The 14,242-nt window shown below is 52.4% G+C and overlaps 1 protein-coding gene across 8 annotated transcripts in view; it reads right to left on the bottom strand.

Moving 5' to 3' along the window:
• The window catches only part of ktn1 (kinectin 1), a 34,446-nt gene extending 21,222 nt beyond the window's left edge, over nt 1–13,224 (bottom strand). For 7 of the 8 annotated variants that reach the window (XM_088925560.1, XM_088925558.1, XM_088925555.1 and 4 more), the window contains exons 1-8: nt 13,077–13,224; nt 3,240–3,844; nt 2,782–2,928; nt 2,502–2,642; nt 2,158–2,288; nt 1,624–1,737; nt 731–871; nt 253–359 (exon numbers count right to left, since the gene is read on the bottom strand). In XM_088925560.1, the coding sequence (XP_088781686.1) occupies nt 253–359; nt 731–871; nt 1,624–1,737; nt 2,158–2,288; nt 2,502–2,642; nt 2,782–2,928; nt 3,240–3,837 (1,379 nt within the window). In that variant the 5' untranslated portion in view covers nt 3,838–3,844; nt 13,077–13,224. The remainder of the gene's footprint in view (nt 1–252; nt 360–730; nt 872–1,623; nt 1,738–2,157; nt 2,289–2,501; nt 2,643–2,781; nt 2,929–3,239; nt 3,845–13,076) is intronic. The other variant, XM_088925554.1, reaches the window with a different exon arrangement.
• Nucleotides 13,225–14,242: the final 1,018 nt, after the last annotated feature.

The following is a 14,242-nucleotide window of genomic DNA, read 5'->3' on the forward strand; positions in this document are numbered from 1 at the left end:
GCTGGTGATCACATGAGGGCGATTCATAAAAATGCCCAACCTGCTGTGTAGTGGGGTGGCTGCCACTCATCACTCGGGTGGGGGCTGCACTTCAGGAGTGAATGAAGTAGGCCCCCCCACCTATATGCAAAGCATTCTGGGATGCTTTGGGCTGAAAAAAGTGCTATAGAAACATAATGAACTATAAATACGTGTCCAGGGTACACTGGGGTGAGGGGAGGTAGAGCAGGGTGGCACGAGAGGGTCACTCACTTGGTCTCAATCTGGGTGGTGGCTGTGCTGACAGCATCTCTCAGGATCCCATTCTCCTGCTGCAGGCGGGCGATCTGACCCTCCAGCTGCTCCCTTATCTGCTGGAACTGAACACAAGAGATCATGTCAGGACACTAGAGGGGCAGAAAAGACACAATGACCAGACGCCAACTTACAGAAAGGCAAGAGAGAAACTACAAGCTGCAATGGAGCAAAGCATACAAAGCATGATGACCCAGATCTGGATTGCATGAAAAGCACGAACCCAACATTTCATGAATCTCTGGGTTAACGGAAGACGCTCTAGCAAACAGAACCCTGCCATCAGAGGCAGGGTTTGTAACCTGCAACAGGAATGCGTGTCAGTTGTGATATAATCCACCTTTTTCTTTTGCCAGAAAAAAAAAATCAACCCTGGAATTAAAATGGCAAGAAGAAAATATCTTCATGCGAGACGTGAGAGCGCCTGCGCCCGTACCTTCATCTGCGTGGCCTGCGCCTCCTGGAAGCTGCCCTGCGCCTTGACCTGCAGCACGCCCAGCTCCTTCTCCAGGGCACCCCGCTGCTCGCGCCACACCGCCTCCGCCCTCATGCCCTTCTGCTTCTCCGCCAGCAGCTCCTGGCCCGCAGGAAGAGAAACGCACTGGTTTTTAAAGGGAGATGGGCAGCCAAACTGGCGATGTCCAACTGAATCTCTAATACAACGACGGGACAGGCAGAGGTTTATTCCGCAGGTTTATTCACACCTGAAAAGGGGCTCCACAGCCAAGACGTTGTGTCTCTTTTCTTTTCAGCAAGGGATAAACCGTTACCTGTCCCTTTGCAGCCTACGCACGCTGACGCAGCTCCCCTTGAACTTCTTTACCACAGCAGCCCTGCTCTCCCTCCGTGCCACCACAGCACGCATCATGGCAGGATTGGTTTAAGTCTCGCCATGCCTGCTTTTTCGCCGCTGCGCAAACACCGTGTAAAAATCCAACCTCTGCCTATGCCAGGCAGGTGCTCTTATCCCAAGTCCGCCCCCCACACCCCCCAATCCCCACACGCCTCTCCATGGGAACTGGGAGTGTGGAGGGACGGCAGCGGCACGGCCAGGCCAGATTCACACGCCTGACAGGGCGCTGCTCGCTCCCACCCTCTTCCACCGGTGCTCCAGGGCCTGCGAGGACTGTCAGGAAACGGGATTTGAAATAATAATAATAATGTTGTGCTTCAAAGGGAGCGTGGAAACAATAGGGCTGGGCTGTGTTGATAGCTGCCGGCCGGGACTATAATCCTGAGAAAGGGGCTCGAAACAGGTTTCGCTCCATCACCGTGAGGCTTGGAGGACGGCCAGGGGTTGACGTCACTCAAGGCCGAGGAGGGAAGTACCTGGTTGAGTTGCTTGACCTTCTCCTTGGCGATCGAGGCCTCCTCCTGCACAGTGGCAAAGAGCCTCTCCCTCTCCTGGAGCTGCTGGGCAGAGGGGTCAGACTTCATGACCGACTGCGAGCGGAGAGAGGAAACAGGAAACGGCACGTCAGTGGGCAAGTGATGGACAGAGCAGACCGGGAATCGGACAGCCGTGGAGGGTAAAAGATGGACAAGACTGCGAGGAAGAGGGGCTGAGAATAAACAGGGCGACTGAGGGTCTGAAGAGGGGAGGAGAGAGGACAGAGCGACTGAGGGTCTGAAGAGGGGAGGAGAGAGGACAGAGAGACTGAGGCTGAGTGAGTAAGTGAAGGGCAAGTGGTCAAAGAGTCATATAGAAATTCAGATTTGCTGAAATGAAACAAAAAGCGAAGGTGCTGTCTATGACAAACTCTCCCCATCACAGGCACCTGTCCACATTGGGATACGCGCACACACCCCCAGACTTTATACCAGCCTGCCAGTTCCCTGCCCACTCTCCCTGTGGGCACTCACCTTGTGCCAGGCATCCAGGGCAGCGGGGCACTTGTCCCTCAGTACGTTGACCACGCTCAGAAGGTCGCTGTCTGAGAGAGCCAGGCTGCGCAGGCCGCCCAGCAACTCCTTCAGCCTCACCTCCGAGTTCCCTAAGGAGAAACACCCACGTAAGGAGATGCCTTCGGACTCGCAGGCCTGCTCAGTAAAAGCGTCTTTCATTCTTTCTGAAGGGCCTGTGTGGTAATGGTATAACAGATGCCAAGCTTCCTTAATTCTTTTGCCTTTTACAAATGGATCTGGGTGCATGAAAAACTCTTTACTGTAGAAAAGAGGCTGCCTGCTGACAGATAGCCCCGGGGTACCTTTGTCCGACTCATTCTTCTGTTTCTTGGCGTTGGTCTTGGCCGGCGTGTCCCCGCTGGGGCCTTTCTGGGGTGCGGCAGGGTCGTTGTCCATCAGAGGGATGTACGCTGTGGCCTGGAACGGCGGCTCGATGACCAGCGCTGCAGAAAAACCGCACGCAGCTCACAGAGTGCACCTACACCCCATCCACTAGCTCTGCGAGGCCACCGACCAGCCCCCCGACACCCCAGAGCTCGCCCAGCTTCACCCGACAACCCCAGCGGCCCATCGCCACCCCACCTGGCTCGGCCTTCTGCTTCTTGGGAGCCGTCTTCTTCTTGGGTGCTGCGCCATCATACAGTTTCGTTTCCGGAGGCGGCGGCGAGGGCTCCTTCCTTACAGGCACTGGGCCTGCATCCAGTCTGATCTCCGGCGGGAGCTCGTCTGCTACAGAGAGGAATAAAGCTCAGCCGCAGGAACGGACAGCACCGCAGCAGAGGGCAGGACGCAGCACGGACCGCGCACAGCAGGTCTGCCCACACCAGAGGTCACCTTCTAAGAAGAACACGCAAAGCGTTCTCTCTACAGCAACACTGGCAGGCAAAAGCTCCCATCGACCTGTGTAAAACATTTTCAAGAAAGGCCGGAGATGCTGAGACACGAACAGCCCCCAACAGATTTAAAATATTTTAGCGGACGCCTATCAGTGCAGAGGACAGCCGCCCCAGGTTCGCCATCGTCCTCCCCGACCCTCTCACCCGTCTCATTCTTCTGCTTCTTCTGGGAGGGCTTCTTCTTGGCCGCGGGCTCAGCGGGCGGCGGGCTGGGCTGCTCGGTGACCGGGCTGGGCGCCTCGCTCTTGCGGCTGGCCGGCTTCGAGCCGTTGAGCTCGCGGACGGGGGTGGGAGCGGGAGCCGGAACGGGGGCGGGGACAGGGGCAGGCTCATTGGGGGCCCCGCCCAGTCGGGGCCCCGCCTGCTGCTTCTTGTCCCGCCTCTTCCTGTCACGCAGGCTGGAAGGGGGCGCTGCCGCCGCCTGCTCCTCGTCCTCATGGGCGGGGCTCACCGCATCCGCGAGGTCGAAATCCTTCAGCTCCGAATCCGACTCGCCGCCTCCTCCCCCTCCCCCGCCCCCCCCTCCGCCCCCGCCGGCGCCCTCCTTCTTTTTGCTCTTCTTCTTATCGTTCTTCTTGCGGGCGTCGGGCCGGGCGGGCGGGATCTTGTGGTCGCGCTTCTGCCGCGCCAGCACCTCGTCATAGGAGGTCTCCTTCATGAAGAGCCAGAAGAAGAGGAACATGAGCACGATGACGAGGGAGGGCGCGAGGACGAGCAGGTACTGGGAGTCATACAGCTCCATCGCCGTGCTGCAGGGGGGGAGAGAGGAAAGGGGGGATAATGAGAGTGCCGTCAGGGAGGCAGGAGAGCATGGGGAGAAATGCACTTAGATACCAAACAGCCAAAACCCTGACACCACAGCAGGTCGACATACCAAACCCCAGGCTTGAGTACAGACCCCGCCGCTTCACTGCACATGCTCTATTGCTAGCGCCGTGCTCGTCTCTGGAAGTAGGAGAATGCCTTTGGTCTCTCTCTCGGGTGTGAGCACATATGTCAAGTTGATGTGCCCGAACAAGCGCGTCTGCTCACACGATGTCTCCAGAGATTAACAGTACCTAAGTGCACAAACCTAATGGCTGCAGCCTGCGCGTGACTTGCATGCCTGGTCTTCTCCGCCCCAAGGAAAGAGTTCAGCAATGCTGAGCCAAAAAAAGTGTGTCGGCTGGCCCCCACCTACAAGGTAGGAGACACAAGCCGCACCCTTCGGGCAGCAATTAGAGCGAGGAGGCCGACAGCACAACTACAGGCTGACAGGACCGGTCTGTGCGAAGGGGATCATTAGAGGAACACACACCTCACTTTCCACCCCCAGATTCCGAGTCTTCCCTGTTCTAAACCAAAGCAAGTACAGCACTCGAACTCCGGAGGGAATTCCCAAACAGCACTTTTTCTTGCTTCTGGCAGGCTTTGCCCAAAAGGGTTCTGCACTGATAGAATACAATAAAACGTGAAACAAAAGATTCCAAAACCTTCAATTCTAAGAATGCATAGTTCTAAATAGATGTAGACAGAAACCCAGGATATTCCCTTAAAAAACACACACCAGTGCTCTTTACTGCTTTTTTTCCCCAGAGAATAGGGTGCAGTTGACCTTCAGATTTATGGGGTACCGTTAATTACCAAGGACGAAAAAAAACGATCACAAGCAAATTTCAGAGAAGCAGGCAAGAGCCCAGGATTACTGAAAACAGCAAGACCCCGTCCCCCTTCAGGCACTGAAGCGTCAGCTTTTTACCACAACTATCCTAGAAACCTAGAAACCCCAAGTCTGTCAGGGTTGTCTTTAAACACCACGAAGGGGCGAGATATCCAAACTGCGCGGTTCTGTCTCTCAGCCAGAGAACGCCTCTCTCTGGAATCCTACCACACGGTACTCCTGCCGCACGGAGACAGAAAAATTCCCAGAATGTGGGCTACTGTGTCCTTCATGCACAGATTCCCTCTCAAGCGCTGGGCACCACTCTGACCCTTTCTAAACCGAGGAACTTTCAGCGCTAGGAAAGGTGATGAACACGAGCCTTCACTACTGACCTACATACACACTAGCAGGCAGTGGGTTTTTTGTGGTTCACAGAAATGGAGCACGATCAGGGCACCAGCAGTCTTTTTGCTTCCAGCAGGTTTAGGCCTATAAATAGTGCTGTATACCTTTGAAGAGGCAGCTGACTGCCCGACAATGGCCGGCCCTCCTTGGGCAGGCGGATGGTAGAGGCAGTGTGCAAAGAGCCCTGCGGACTCGAGGCGCGCGCGCACACACACGTTATAGGGATACTGCGTGCCCTCTTTCCCCCCCATCTCTCCCCGCGCTTCAGCGCCCTGATCCAATTAGACTATCTGCTGAACACAGTAATCTTAGCTTGCCAACTGCCCTGCAGCTAAATACCTTCCATTCCGAACAGGACACGCTGCTGCAAAACACTCTGCTATCCTGGCTTATCCACAGCGGATGCAATCCGTGGCATTTTCCAGATCATGGGAGTCCACACCCTGGGGGCAGGCATTACTGCTCACATTCCAGTGGTAGACCTCTGAAGACCTGCACTGTGCATCAGGGGTACTTATACCACCGCGGGGCCTCCAGGACACTCTCCATGTGCAGAATTACAGACAGAGTCAGAGAGCCGCAAGAAACACGAAACATCTGAACTCGAGGAGCCCAACAAACACAGTCACAAATGCAGAAGGACAAAATACTTCACTAACAGGTGCTACAGGTCAACCCCCCGAAGCTGAAATAGATTGGCGGGCGATTGCTAGCACGACTTTCATCCATCAGCAATCGAGTTAGGCCACCTTCGGGGACAAAATTGGGAGGAGCCTGTCTTCACAGCAGGGGTCACAGGCCAATTCGGCCCATGCAGGACCCCCATCCACAACTCCACCACCCCGCCCACTTCCTCAGCCCCTGCCTGCTGCATAAAACCAAGCTACGCCTCGGCACAAACTGAGCCTCTGTGCACTACGTCTTCTAGAGGCACCGGAACAGTGCTACTGAAATCCCAGGCTTCGCTCCCTCCAGAAGCTGCAGCGTGGTCCCTTTCTGTAACAGGCCCACCATTTCGTTTTTCCCAAAGGGGGGTTTAAATTGGGTCAAGCAAAGGTAGGAAGTGGAGAATCAGTCTGCAGAGTGCTGGCCGAGTTTAGACCAGCAGCAGCAGCAGGGCTGAACACAGTCACAGAAACAGTGGCTGCACCAGTAGGAACTGCAGGAAGGGTGCTGCAGAGCTGTCCTGCCCAGCTCAGACCTGTCTTGGGTGCCTGGGATTAAACAGATTACAGAAAGCCTGGGTTGTAGACGACCACAGCACCTCTCAGTGCAGGATACTTCCTGAAGTCTTACTTCATCTCGCACGTATAAAAACCCAGTTCCATCAGGAACGACGAGCTGCACTGCCGCCAGCCCCAGCACATCGCCTACACTTCATCAGGCTTTTCTTTAAAAAAACAAACAAACAAACAACATACAACTAAAAATAAATGCTTCCTTTCTACAATCCAAGAAAAGTTTACCTGTGGGGTCTCCACCAGTAACTGGTGTTTACTGCTGGGATCTATGGAGTTCAAAAGCATCACAGACTATTGGCCGAGGAATGAAACATTTCAGGCCCCACTTTGAAATCAGTCTTGTCTGTTTTAAATAACTGTAAGCCTCAATTAACTCTCAGTGTAATGTGGCTCCAATATCCTGCTCAACCCACCAGGAGGCGGGTCTCCAATGGTGCATTCATATCCTGCGCCGTCATTAAAACTCTTTTCAGAAAGGTCTTATTGTCAACGTGTAGTCAAAGGCTCTGAGCAATGTTAAAAGTTACAAGTGTGTGAAGAGTGATAAAAACCCCTCCCACACGAGTGAATGATGGAGTAACGTGTTCAGCTGTGAAAAGGAGAGGGTGATGGAAAGGGACTGCTGTGCCAGAAAATCGACAATTCAACACCCCCGTCCTCCAAACACAAGGCAGAGTGTGGGGTTTCCCTTTCACGACGAACCGGAAAGCCCGGTGTCCGCGGCCCTGTCCTGGCGGAGAACAGGAACGCAGAGGGATGCTGGGACTGCAGGCTCCCGGGAGGGAAGGCCCGGGACAGATCCAGCCTGAGCAGGACCTCTTCCCGCCCCGCCACAGACCGTGCCCGCCTCACTGACCAGCGCCTTCATCTGGACCAAATTCTGGGCCGCTCACAAGCAAGAGAGGACCACGTGGACCCGAACGTTGTTCTAGACAAGTATTCAAAAACCTCAAAGACAGTGCCAAAACCAGCCCAGAGGACTCCTTCCAACAAAGCATGAAACACAAACGAGAGGACGCAAGTCCTGTGCGGACGTGGATTTAAAACCGACCACTGGAGGCAGGTCTTTGCACTAAGGGTGGTGGGTGTATGGAACAAGCTACTTAGCCACAGTGTTGAACCCACATGCCCTGGCTTCTTTCAAGAAACGCTGAAGATGATCCTTGGATCAATTAACTTCCAACCAAATACGCCAGATGGGCAGAATGGCTTCCTCTCATTTGTAACCATATGTTCTCATGGAAGATAAGTGTATTAGATAAGTGAGAGGGGGATAAAACTAAAGCACTGTAGTGAGAATACTGCTTTAAAAGAGGATAGGATAGCCCTGCTGCGCCACTGCTGATTAACAGCAGCCAAGTTTCAGAAACCTGACAGCTCCCTCCTTCAAGGAGTTCCACGTTCTCCAGATTGAATTGATTGCTGCAGATATTGAACACAGTGGCACCACTATTCAGGAAGCAAAAACAAAGATCAGTTCAGAGCATGCCCCTGGCGGGGCTTTCCCAGAGCCAAGGGCAGCATCATCAGGCAGGCAGACAAGGGCATCACGGCTACTGCCACTGGAACTGCTGATAGCCAGGGCCCGCTCTGCAAAAACACCCACACCATGCAAACCACGCGCAGGAGGAGCTATGAACAAAAGGAGGCCATCTGCCCCACGTTCTGATCGTTAGCAGATAATGAATCCAAGGATCTCATCCAGGCACTTCCCGAAGGAAGCCAGGGTCTCGGCTTCAGCATAGTGTGGAGAGTTCCACACTACCACCACCCTTGGCGTAAAGAAATGGCTTCTGTTCATGGTTTTAGAATGTCCTTCCAAATAGATTCTACTTGTGGGTGGTGTTTCACTTCCACCCATGCAAGGTGAATAAAAGAAAAATTAAAATACTAGGAAAGCTGGAAAGGGAACTGCACTTGTAAATTTCTAATATCCTGGCCACCAGAGTCGGAGAACAACAGGGAGAGCTCTGTGCAGTGCACTACAGCTCAGGTGTGACTTGTGTGAGTCGCAGGGCACATTCCAGACCACTTAAGATACCAGAGGGTATTGCGTTGGTTGCCTGCAGCTGATCACAGCAGAATCCTCAACAACAGTTCTGGTGCATCCCCACAGATTTCTCTTCAACCAAATGCATGAAAGGTCACTTCTCCTATCCCCTTCATTTCCAAAACATCACCAGATTTTCCACCACATTTGCAGGCTTCATCCTGGTTTACCTGCTGAACATGATGACAATGCTTTGCTCTGACTCTCTAAAGACCTTTGAGGATTTTTTCTGCACACCCAAATGAACAGGGTGCGTTGTGTGGGAATTTTCAAGACTGGGGAGATGCATTCATAATAATAATAATAATAATAATAATAATTGCTTACACTTATATGGCGCTTTTCTGGATACTCCACTCAAAGCGCTTTACAGGTAATGGGGACTCCCCTCCACCACCACCAATGTACAGCATCCACTATCAATTAACCTGAGCAGAAATGTCCGGCAGTCCCCTCAGAAATTAATCCACATTTACAGCCAGAAAATTTACCTACAAAGAGCAGATAAAGGGATCTTTGATCTGTGATGCAAAGACAGCGGAGCAGAGGCAAAACAACACTAATAAAACATTATTGTATCCCACAAGGCTGAATTTGCTACTTACATATCCCATCATGCCTCTATCAGCTAAGAGCGATAAGATATCAATAGTTTCAGAGCACAACATCAGACCACACCTGAAAACAGGCCTTCAGAGAAAGACAACAGCAGCCCTCGCTCCCTTATAGCAGCTGAAAGCTATGAGTAAGCTCTCTAGGAGTTCGCAATGCTGTGCAGCTGCTTGTACTGCCTTCATGCCATTGAGATGGGGTGAGTGCTGGGGCTCAGCTCATTCAGAGTCATGCGTTTCTCAAGAAAGCCATGTTTTTCCCATCTCACCCAAGCACAGGAAACTGAGGCGAGCTTGTGTAACCCCCAGTTTCCTGAACCGCAAGAAAAAAAAAACAGAAGGGGAAATGTCATGTCTCCCACACAAAAAAAAATAATGTGTCGCAGTGCTGTCACGAGGCCTGCACAGTCTTGGGAGAAATGGAGAAGCTTTCCCGTCAAGCAGTCTTGACCCGGGTGCGTGTTCTGTGCTCGGACTGCGGGCACCCGCCGAAACCAGCACTCCACCACACCAAGAGCAGGCGAGAAGAGGGCGAGAGCGCACAGCCACGACACTGACGCCCACTCTGGAAAAACAAACACCCAGCGAAGCTTCCCAAAACCCGGTCGAACCAAACAGCGAATAACGCAGGAGATTAAAAAGAGCAGTCAGTCGTACAAGTCGATTCATGTCTCCAGTAACATGCTGACAGAGCCCCTTTGCTCATTAAACTTCATGCTGTAGACGTAGATGTCTTTCCTACCAGGCTGACCGAAGCCGTCATGAATGACTTAAAACAGATGTTCTCCTCTCCGCGCAACCACTTCACCCTACCCGTCACACAGAGAGCATGCGGAGTAGGGACACGCTTCAATGTCACACAGTGTGTGCTTTCAATGCTATCGCACCATAGATAAACTTATCAGAATCAGGTGTGGGCCTGTTTGGTTTTGGTGCTCGGAAGGGGCAGGCATGCCTCCCAGCCCTGTTGTGCATTAACTGCATGCGGAGACCCGCCCTGACACGTACCTAAATAACTCCACCAGCAGCACACCGGCACGCCCACACCGCCTGGTCTTCCGCAACAGGTCCGCATAGACGTCAGGCCGGTCAGGAGATCTGACCACTGCCAAAAATGCACCCCAGAGCAAAGTTGGCGCCTCTTCTCATGTGCATTTCATAAGGCTCTACAAACACACGGGGCAAGGCAAAAGGTTTTAAACTCCGGACGAGGCATTCCCAGCAGTGGAATTCGAACTTAGTAAGGAGATTTACACACCCACCTCACTTGACCAACGGGGTGAAAATCAGTACACGGGTGGGATCAGACACACCAGCAACCTGAGGAGACCCCACCAGTAATTTCCCTCTCATTTCAACGGGCAAACGAGATTAAAGGCGGATTAGACGAGGCTGAATAGACTGGACAGGTGTGCCTCCCTCACCCGCAACACGAAAACGAAAAGAAACCTCAAGCCTTGATTTAAAAAAATAATAATTCAGTACGTTGCCAGGACCAATACTTCTAAACAGTCGGAAAAACAGTTCAGGAAAGCCATGCTTCATGGACACACCAACGAAGCCGGCTGCTCCTTGGCCACGCATATCCACTAAATCTTCGCTGGTTTTGAAAGCAAGTTCTCAAAGTCACTTTTTCGTGTCGACGTTAAGAGGTCTTTAACCTTCTGCTATCCTCCCCCCCCCAAGGTTCAGACGAAACGAAAAAACGGCACCGACTGTTGAAAGTCCCCCAGCCGCACACAATAAGCTCCTTTTCAAACACGGTTTATCTGCCTCCGAGCGAAGCACCGCGGCTGACAGAGCCACCCCCGCCCGCTCCGCTGTGTTCCCGGCAAGGCCCTGATGACGGTTTATTAATAGTATCCTAATCACAGACTGAACGCCAGCGGTGTCAAGTCATTTTCTGGTTCCGGGGGGGGTTGGTGCGAGAAAAAACTGCAGACAAAATAGATTAAAAAATCCCTGTTCCTAGTCTCTCTCACGCTCCCCCCAGCAACTATACCGAGCAAACGGGCCGGACCCGACCCAACACGGCCCGCTCCCCCCCCAAGTCAATTGTTACCATGGGTGCCCACTTAAATACTGAAAGGTGTCAGGCAGAATTTATTCCCAAAACACAGAACCGAGCCGGCACTCTGAGGTGTCGTCTTCGGCTTGCGGTGACCTTAGGAGACACCCTCGCCCTCAGCTGCTCACAGAGAGCTTCCAGCCTGTCGGGAAATGGTCGCTTTAGATGTACCACAGCGGCTGAAGGGGTGGCTGCCTTTCCGGATGAGAACCAGGCCCCGGGCTGCTGCGCTTCACTCAGTCCTGTACCGTCTCAGTGTAGCTTTTTTTCCTCCCTGCGACTCGCAAACGAGCCCACCGCTCGCCTGGATCGAAATGCTACCAAATCCCGTTTCCAACATCGCAAGTCGCCCGGTTATCCTACTGCTATCCCCCCACCCCCGCGTTTGGACACAGGGCTGTAGCTCGCCAACACTACAGTCCTTCATAGAAAGGATAATAAGTGTTTCATCCCAAATTTTTTTTTCTTAAAAAGTAACATCTTGCGAAACCAGCCGTTTGCTCTAGATCCTCCTCTGAGTTCGAGCGCAAAGCGCCGGCCAGCCTGAACCGAGGGACTTTCTGCCAGAGAAATACAGCGGGGTCTAAAAATATAGAGACGAACCAACTGCCGGAACTGGCGTTCATTTCCAAAATGACCTCTGGAGCCGAGCTGACAGCCCTACTACCATGCTGCTTCTCCGTGTGCACTTCAGGCAGGCGGCTCACGGAGGACTCAAGACTCCCCAGGAGGGGGTGTCCCGTCCCGGGGTCTGCGGGGTCTCCGTCCGGCTCCGCTCCCTAACGAGCTAAGACAACTGCCGGCTGGCTGAACTGGATTTAACAGCTTCTTTTTCAGCTCGTCGGGTGCGGCTGCCTTAAAGAGTCCCCCCCCCCTTACCCCCAGTCCTACAGGACCACGACATGACACCCCTGCTCCACGGAAACTTCCTTCGCCATCATCATCATCACTCCCGACAAGAACAGCTCGCTGGCCTCTCTGAACCACGAGGGCTTCAGTTTGCAAGACCGACACAGACCAGGAACTGTCTCTTCGACGGTATAAATTCGCCACCAGATCCCCCCCGCCTCTACAGAATCACCCATTTAAAGTAAAAAAAGAAACACGCAGCAGAACAAAACGAGGCGAAGGGCACCGTGGCGATACAGGCTGCTCCACCTGACAAAGAAACACTGCATCATTTCCACTAGGACCAGAGAGTATCGAGGTTATCTACCACGGATTATATAAAACGCGTGTGAGAGGAGAGTTGGAGGCGGACGGGCGAAAAGTACCTCACTTGAACATTTACGCTCCGAGACGATTATTCTTTTTTGGGAAAACCCACGTCCTTATCGTCACTAAGCGCTTCCCTCGACCTCGCCTGCTGTTGGTTGCAATTACACGGCTACTGCTGCTCAGCTCAGGCGAGCAATCGGTGGTCATTTGGGGATACCCCCCTCACAAAACTGGGCCTCACCAAACCGGGTCACCGGTTTTACGGATCCACACGGCGCCGTCAGGCGAGGTAGAGAAAGCAAACTCCCGAGGTTTGATCTACGGTAACCTTCTTCGGCAAAAGGGCGGATTTTAAATGCCACCTCCCCCCACAATGATGAAGACGGCGAGACCTGAACGAAACGCCGGCTTTTTCATCTTTCCACGATGAAACGGACCGAGCCCGGGGTGCCAGCGTCGTTCCATCGCTACCAGTCCACCCTCCTGAACCGCACTCCCGGCACCGAGCCCTCTGCTGGTCCAGCCACACCGCCCAGAGGCCTTTCTCCTGATGGCCGAGCCCCCGCCTCTCCTGAAATCTCAGACCCAGTCTCGCTTCCCAGTCTTCCCGGCACTGCCTGCTGGACAGGCCTGGGGTTTCAACACTGACTCAGCGACGCAAAACCTCTTCACCCTCCCCAGAGGAGAGAAGGAAAAAAAAACCGCGCACACACACGCTGAGAGGGAGACGGCCGGCATAAATTTACCTGAGAATGTGATAGTGGTGGAGGCTGAAATGGAGCGGTGTTTCCCTATTGATAGTGTATGGTAAGGAGACCCCCTACAGCCACTGCTGCTCGGCTCCTCAGCCTGTTTCGGTTTCGCGGGGGCGGGTCGGCGCTGCACAACTCAGGCGCAGGTCAGTCCGGGGAGGAGGCTGCTGCAGGGGGCCGGACTTCTGAAAGACAGGGTGGAGCCCGTAGGAACACAGCCGTCTGCGAGCGCGGATTCGTGCTCGATCTCTGTGCTGTGCGCTTCGTAACAGGGGAAAATAGCCCTGGCATGATCGTTAAGATATACTTGGCCCGTTTTCAAAAAATTATGAATGAGATTAAATAAATTAAAACCTCTTAGTCATGCGTATTGGCATGACTTGCTGTCTTAATCTAATCTGATTTTAGAAGCTAGGCAAATTTGGGCCTGGTCAGTTCTGGGTTTGGAGATGTGTAAGTGTGGTTTGCTGGCATTGTAAGTGGTGTTGGTGGAGCAGTAGGTGTCACTCTCCCCTATGAGCCAGAATTTCCCGGTGCCCCAGTATATTCTGTGTAGGTGATGTCACACTTCTGATGAGACTTTGAACCAAGGTACACAGCATAATGCAATCTTTTCAACAAGGAATGCTTCATAAAAACGCAGTTTCAAGAACACAACCTTCTAATACAAACCAGAAAGATAAGCAAACTCCGGAAAATCAAAAGGCCAAACAGGAATTCACATCTAAGGAGCTCTATATTTGTGTGAAAGATTTATCCAGCCCCCTTTTTCCAAGTACATAAAAAAATTCTCGGAATGGAAATCAGATTACAATATGAGAGCATTTTGTCTGATCCCTGTACATAGTGAAGGTGTTCTTAATCAGGAAATCTGAGAATCAGAGCACACACATCACCTTTATTTTTAACCTTGCATGTTTCTTTTATTAGGTAATATCTCAATATACACACACACCAGTGGTTACCCAGTTCTCTTCACACCTGCTGGTTTTTGTTCCAGATGAGCTGTTTCATAATTGAACTAATATGATTAATCTGAACTAATTATTTTCAGCTGTTTTACATGCTGACTGATTCATTTGAACAATTATATTTTATATGTAAAGCCTCTAACTTTCAAAACAGATCAGAACTATTTATGAAGTTTCTAAATTTGCCAC

This window comes from Atractosteus spatula, chromosome 9 (assembly GCF_055471065.1).
Source record: "Atractosteus spatula isolate fAtrSpa1 chromosome 9, fAtrSpa1.hap1, whole genome shotgun sequence".
NCBI classification, from domain to species: domain Eukaryota; kingdom Metazoa; phylum Chordata; class Actinopteri; order Semionotiformes; family Lepisosteidae; genus Atractosteus; species Atractosteus spatula.